The 7,469-nt window shown below is 53.2% G+C and overlaps 1 protein-coding gene across 1 annotated transcript; it reads right to left on the bottom strand.

The window, feature by feature from the left end:
- Positions 1-3,160: 3,160 nt before the first annotated feature.
- Positions 3,161-6,558, bottom strand: ADRA2A (adrenoceptor alpha 2A). Its single transcript, XM_066554384.1, has one exon. It carries the CDS (start codon positions 6,457-6,459, stop codon positions 5,125-5,127), a length of 1,335 nt encoding a protein of 444 aa, XP_066410481.1. The 5' UTR covers positions 6,460-6,558; the 3' UTR covers positions 3,161-5,124.
- Between the last annotated feature and the right edge of the window lie 911 nt (positions 6,559-7,469).

The following is a 7,469-nucleotide window of genomic DNA, read 5'->3' as shown; positions in this document are numbered from 1 at the left end:
GCCTCAAGGCTGCTCCTGCAAATGCAAAATCCTGGGCTGTGCCCAAACCAATTTGGGCCAAAGGCTGCAGGCAGTGCACGCAGTAAAGCAGGGGTGCCCAGGTCAGCTCGTCTCACCTCCTGATAAAACCCATTCACCCCATCACTCTCACACAGACCCAACTGCTGGCTTTTGACTCAAACATGCCTTTGAAAGCCCTCCAGACCTCCTGCTGCAGAGCACTGCAGACAGGAAACACATGTCAGTGGAATTTCTCCACTAGTGCAAAAGGCACTGCTGGCCCCAGGAAATCCCAGAGCACCTAATGACCCCCGAGCCTCCTGGGAAGGGTCCTTGCTCTTCACTATTCCCTGAAATCTGCTACAGGCCACTCTCAGAGCCACAGAAGCAAAGCAGGACTTTAGATCCAAGCCAGCAGAGATGCTCTCTCTGAATGTAGCCTACATGGAATTGATGATCACATTAACAGACTAAACCAGAGCCAGCTTAAGCAGTTTTAAACTAGTTTAAGCCAACAATTTTTTACCTGTGTTGATGACACCTGTGCTCAAGTGAGGGAGTTGTCTTCCTGCTCCCTTTAATGGTCTATCCTCATGTCTCTCTGTTGGATTTGGGTACTGAGACCCACCTCACACCCTCATACTCCTGAATGAGATGATGTCCTCAACATTTGTGGTCCTCCTTGGGAAATGAGCTCTCCTAGGGGGCAACTGAAATGTCCAAGAAGGTGTCCCAAGATGGAAGAATGCTGAATGACCAGCTCAAACATCAGTATCTCCATCCAACACCTCTCAACAACCCCTGCTCCACAACAGCAGGCCTCCTCCTCCTCCTCCTCTGCTTGCATGACACCTCCCTCCTGGGACTAGCCATGGTCTGACACAAAAAAGGCAATGAATGTTTGTGTCCTCCACAGCCCTGCTCACCATCCCCTCTGCTGAGCCTTGAGGAAATTTGGGATTGTGCTGTAGCCTCCCTGCACTGTGACTCCCAGATGGAATTTCACCTGGGCTTCCCAGGGCTCAGACTACAACACTTTCTGTTCCCAGAGGGGTTGGGATCTGGTCCTGAGCATTTGTGAGCTGAGGGAGAACCAGTGGCTACTGCAAGGGTTGGGCTGACACAAATTCTGCTCTCTCTTCACTCCATTTCTACAACTTGAGATAAGGCACAGAAATCACAGCTACTACAAACATTTCACAAGTCACAGAGATGTTCCTATAAACCAGCTGCAAAGAGCTGTTCATACCAGAGAAGATGAGAGCTGCAAGTGGAGCTGTCTGCCAGAGCACTGGCTGTAATAATGGAGCAATCTCAACAGACTTTGAACTTTTCCAAAGAACAGAGAATGTTAAGAAATAAGACAAAGAGTGGTGAAAGTTGCACAGGCAGCAGGGCCACCACCCAACCCAGAGGGAGCCTTCCTCTGGGCAAGAGGATGCAGGGTGGGACTGGGGGTACTCACACCACAGGAAGGCCAATGGACACTGCCTGAAATCCACCAAGGCTCCTCTGGGTGTGGGAAACTCATTTTGTGTGAGCAGAGTGACTCAGGCCAAGTCCCTCCTTCACAGGAAAGAGGCTCCTCTATGTGGCCAGCTGCTTGGCCCCCTGAGAACGTGGACCAAAACCCCATGGAAACAAATGAATACATCAGTGGTTCTGAGGGGATCAGGGACAAGCCCTGGGCAGGCAGCCACAGGTCTCTGCAAGGGCAGCCCTGCTGCTCATGCAGCTCTCCCCAGAAGCATTTCAGGACATTTGCTCCACCAGACCCACTCACCTGAGCCCTTCCTGCACACTCCTTCTCTGGCACCTTTGTGCCCTCCTCGGGGGTCCCCACACAGGGGGTGGTTTGCAGGGTCACCCCACAGAGGAAAGTGGTGGAGAAACTTCTCCCAGGGCAGAGCTGGCAGAGGAGTCTCTGTCTGGTGTTTGCTGTGCCAGCCTGGCTGGCTCCCACCCAGCTGGGCTGACAGGTCCCCCTCCCTCGCCTCACACCATTAACCTTTCAGCCCCAAAATAAAAGGTTATAAAAAACAATCAAAGTTCATTACATCCCTTAAACGCGTCATTTGCAAGGGAATGACCTGGAAGCAATGATGGGGAGGGAGTCAGGGGGGAAGGGGAAGAACCTCAGTCTCCCAGCCCCAAACCCAGCAAAATATTCTACTGTCCACTCTAGAGATTTGGCAGCAAGGACATTGACAGCCAGAGGGGTGGAGCAAGTGCAATCAATGGCTCTGGATCACCTCGTGTCCCAGGAACTGACCCAGAGTCTCCCACGGGATCTGCTTTGTAAAACCCTCCCAGGCCATCAGGGTCAGCCAAGAGCAGAGTGGGAGCAGGACACTCTACCCAAAACAAGTTCCCCTGACCTGCAAAGGCCACCATGAGGTGAGCCAGATGTTCATCTCTGGGCCACCATCAGGTGCCCTACATGCAGCAGAGATGCTGCCTGCACATCCTGGCCCCCTATCACCGTGCCAAGCACCTCCAGCTGCAGCCCTGGGGCACTGGCAGAGTGGGGCCACCAGGCCAGCAGCTCCCACACGGGGCTCTGATTATTTATTTTCTCACCAGCAGTTCCACATTCAGTGGGAGAACGTTCCCCCATCACCTCCTTTAGGGGGGGTCTTGGCAGCACTGGTGTAAGGGCAAGCAAGCTCTGGAAACAAAGGCCCACTCAGGTGGACACTCCTGCATATATCACAAAATGTTGCCTCCCAGCCTAATTGTTTCTAATCCCATTTGCAAATTGGTTATTAAAACCCTCCCAATGGCTGCAAGCGCCATGCCAGGCAGGTCCCCAGCAGCAGTGCCAGGCTGCACTCCCAGGGTGCAAATCACACCCTCAAACCCTACACTCTTTTCTTTAACAAACACATGAGTGCCCTTCCCGTGGCACAAAGAGGGGAGGGGGGGTGGAAATACCCAAGAAATATCAAGGACTCATTTGTTATTATGCCACTGCATAATGAACAGAGGCATTGTTCCTACCTGGGCTGACAATCCCTTTCAGACAACACGAGTGCTTTTCCCAGCATGTTCTTCAAAAAATGGCAAGACCAAAGCTACCGGCAGCTCCGTGAACAGTTCAGAAAATAAAATAAAATACAATACAATAAAACAGCTAACATTATTCAGAGGATTTTCACACTTGATCTGTAAACGCTTTTTTATTTAATAAAAATAATCATCCATTATAGCAACTTCTGCTCGTGGTTTGGTTTTGTTTTTGTTGGTTTTTTTTTTACATTAAAGCACAGTTTATTTGCTTTCCTCACCTCTTGAGGATTCAGTTCTGAAAATGCAAGTGAATGTAAACACTGCTCTCCAAGTCCCAAGATGCATCCGGGGACACTTGGAGTTAATTAGAAAGTCAAAAGAGAGAGCAAAATCAACAAAACACTTCCCAAAAGTAAAAATGTATTTTTAAAGTCTCTTCCTGTGTACCATACAACTCAAGAGAAGGCAAATTCATTTATACATTCAATGTATACAAACTTTGCTTTCTCCAAACCATTTCTGTGACTAGTCAGCATTTGATAAAGCTGTTTTCCTAACATTAAGACTTGCAGATTCATTTATTTATTGTGTTAAATCAAAAGTTTTTCCTATAAATGTTCTCCAGAAATTTATTCATGGCACAAGGATGTTATATTTGTTCTGTCCATTTTTGTTTTGGATTTATTTTTTTTTAGCACAAAGAGCTGAAAGCCATTTCAGGAAAGAGTGTAAAAGCAGTATTAACTCTCTCTCCTGCTCCAATCTCACAATATTTACACTTGGATTTAAAAGAAAAAAAAAAAAAAAAAAAAAAAGCTTAATTACACTATAAAATAATGGAGAAACTGGAAGTTAAGTTTCCCATTTCAGAGTTTTGCCTTGTATAAGACTGAAAGAGGGATGCTTCCCTATTTCCTAGGAAAGATGAGACTGGCAGGCTAAAAACTGAACTCTTTCTTGATTGAGAAAGAGGAATGGCCACTGTGCACAAACTCCTTCCCCCCTGCAGGAAATCCTGCAGGAGTTAAACCATCACAAATCAGCAGAGATGAGATAACATGATATGCAGAGCCCTGCTGTTTGCTTTGAAACGTTACCTATTTACAGTTGAGGTGGAGGAAGCAAGTGAGCATCGAACACATTTCAGTGCTGCAGAGTAGTATAATATCAAACAAGATTAACTCTGGGGAGCTTGGCAGGGTGCCAAGGCTCACGTTGCAAGGGAGAGACAGTCCCTGTTGCCTGGGACATCCCTGCCTGCACAGCAAAGCCACCGCTCCGTCGGGCTCTGCTCTCACGAGTAGCGAGATGGCAGGTGCCATCTCAGCTGTGTTGTGTCACTGGCAACACAGAAACTAAACAGAAACAGGTATGACCTTAAAAAAATAGCAACAAAAATAGCCAGTCTGGTGAGGTCTGTGATCCTAAGCTTATAGCCAAAAAAAAAAAACCAAAAAAAAACCAACCCAGGAATTTGGGAATTTTGGTAATATTATCAAACTGTCAGGTAGGAGGATGGCTCTAGTTGGTCAGTGGTTTTGAGGGGCTTTGCAGGGGGTAGGAAAAGAAAGACTTTTAAGGTATCAAAGATAATTAAAGCATTCACAGTTTCAAAGCTGCTTGCCTTACAAAAATTAAGACATCAAATTCAAGAATACAATACTCTATTTTACAAGGGGGTCAAAATTCATTACATATACAACAGGGGGGAAAAAGACACAACAAAATAAAAAGCCAACACCTCTGGTGTGGCATACTCCCTCTTTGTTGTTCATCTCACAGAGCTGCACGATGTTTGCCTTTAAAGAGTCAAACTAAGCAGTCATGAGAATATCCACTGAGAGATTCTGGCAAAAGAAAAAAAAAAAACTAACAAAACAAACCCAGCAAGTCAAAGGCCATCCTCCCCTGGCAAGCTGAATGCCACAGCTCGGACCTCCACTTGCCTGCTGCTCCTCACTGCTGCTGCCCGGTGCTCCCACAGGCTCATCTCAGGTTTTAAAGGCTTCCTGCTCATGAGCTGAAGGAAACCATCCCATGCAAGCACAGCCCAAGAGAGACGTACTTTACACTCCTACAAAGTCTTGGTTAGTCCTGCCGGTAGCAAAGGGTCCTTCAAGCACTCCTTTTCCTCTCTATCCTGCAGAGGATCCTTTTGAAAGCCCGTCTGAAGTCATGGTTGAAAATGGTATAGATGACGGGGTTCAAGGAGCTGTTGCAGTAACCGAACCAGAAGAAGAACTTGAAGAGGGTGTCGGGCACGGAGCAGCTCTCGCAGACGGCCATCAGCGTGTAGGTGAAGAAGAAGGGGAACCAGCAGATGACAAAGACCCCGATCACCACTGCAAGCACAAAGGTGAAGCGCTTCTCCCGGTTCTGCCTGCCTCTCCAGCGGGACCCTTTGGTGTTCCTCTCCTCCTCTGTCTTCCTGGGCAAATTGTCCCCGGGCTTAATTTGGCTCAGCTTAGTCTTGGTCTTTCCTCTCGATGGTTTCTCCGACTTCTTGCACTGGTTGTTCTCCTGGTGCTCAGAGGAAGAGGTCTCCTCCATGTCTATGCCGTTGACCTCTCCCTCTTGCCCGCCACTGCCTCCTGCTGCCTTCTCCCCGTTGAGCTGTGCTGTGGCTGGCAGGTCCTCCTTGTCAGCCAAGCCATTCTGCTTCTTCTCGGGGCGCTCTGCCCGCTTGTTCAGTGGGACCCTCGTTCTCCTCTTGGCTATCTGGTAGATGCGCATGTAGACCAGGATCATGATAAGGCAGGGGGCAAAGAAGGAGCCGATGCTAGAAGAGATGATGTACCACTTCTCATCGTTGATCTTGCACCCTGCCACCCCCTGGTCAGCCTGCTGCCCGCTCTTCTTCTCGATGGAGATGAGTGGTGGGAAGGAGATGACAGCCGAGATGACCCAGACGATGAAGATGATGCACTTGATGCGTCGCGGGGTACGCTTGAGGTTGTACTCGATGGCTTGTGTGATGGACCAGTACCGGTCCAGGCTGATGGCACAGAGGTGCACAATGGAGGAGGTGCAGAACAGCACATCCAAGGCCAGGTAGATCTCACACCACACTTTACCAAAGTACCAGTAGCCCATCACCTCATTTGCCAGCGAGAAGGGGATGACCAGTGTGGCCACCAGGATGTCAGCTGAGGCTAAGGAGACCAGGAAGAGGTTCTGGGGGGCTTTGAGCGCCCGGCTGGTGAAGACAGCGATGATGACCAGAACGTTGCCAAAGACGGTGAAGAGCATGAGCAAGCTGGCCAGGCTGATGAGAGTGATGGTGGTGTGCAGAGGGTACGGCGCGTCCCAGCCCGGGCCGGCCCCGCTGTCGTTGAAGGTCCCATTAGTGCCGGGAGGGGGGTAGCCCTCCTCCTCCTCCAGCTGCCGCTGGTACTCCATGGAGGAGAAGAAGTGGCCCCTCTCCGTGAACGGGCGCTCCAGGTTAAACATCAACCCCGGCTGCGCGGACACCCCCGCCCTTCGCCCCGGCTCCACCCGCGCCGCGCCCGGCTCCGCGCGGCTGCTCCGCTCCTACAGAGCCGCGGGCCGGGGCAGAGCGGCGCGCCGGGGGCCGGGGGGCTGCGGGCGGGCACGGCGCATGCTGGGCGCTGCCCCGGGACCCCCGAGCGCGGCGGGGCGGGCGGAGCGGGGCCGAGGCTGGAGCTGCAGCCGGCCGCGGCTGCTCTGCCTCGCTCGCCGCTGAGCGGCTTTATAGCCCCGGATCGGGCCGGGGCTGCCGCGTCAGCCCCACGTGGGGAGCTGCCCCCGGTGCGCGCACACGCACACACAGACACAGGCAGAGACACACATGGACAGGCAGACACACACAGACACAGCCCGACTCGCACACCGCGCGCCCACACGGACACCCGCGTCCCCCGCACACGCCCCTCGCTCCGCGCTCACGCCCGCTCCGCGCTCACTCCGCACCCGCTGGCACCGCCTGTATTTGCACACCCGCTCGCTCCCCGCACACACCCGCACCCACTGTCACGCTGTCCCCATCCCATGGTCTCGCCCCGCCCGGAGAGAGGAGCGGCCCCGCGGAGCGGACCCCACTGTCCCCGGGGATGGGCGTGCGAGGGGCGGCTGGAGGCGACAATCGTGCGGGCTCTGCGGCCCGGCCGGGGATGCACAAAGCCGGGCTGCGAGGGAGGGAAAGCTGCCGCCCCGTTCCGCTTGTGCGCCGGGGAACGGACGGGCTGCGCTCCGCTCCGGTGTGCGGCCGCGCTCGCTGGGAGCCCGAGGGCAGCGCTTTCCGCACGGCCCCGCGAGTCAGCCAGGGAGGCCTGAGCTGCCGGCCCCGAGGGCAGGGGCCCCGCGGGGATGGAGGCACCCGCGGGGATGGAGGCACCGGCGCGCGGAGGCACCCGCGGGGCGGGCGCGGCCCCGGGCAGCGCGGCCGGGCAGTGGCACCTGGCGGCCGCGGCGCCTCACTGCACCCGGAGCGGCAGCTCCCG

This window comes from Molothrus aeneus, chromosome 8 (assembly GCF_037042795.1).
Source record: "Molothrus aeneus isolate 106 chromosome 8, BPBGC_Maene_1.0, whole genome shotgun sequence".
NCBI lineage: Eukaryota > Metazoa > Chordata > Aves > Passeriformes > Icteridae > Molothrus > Molothrus aeneus.
Note: the sequence above shows the minus strand (reverse complement) of the source record. Positions and strands in the feature narration are given on the sequence as shown.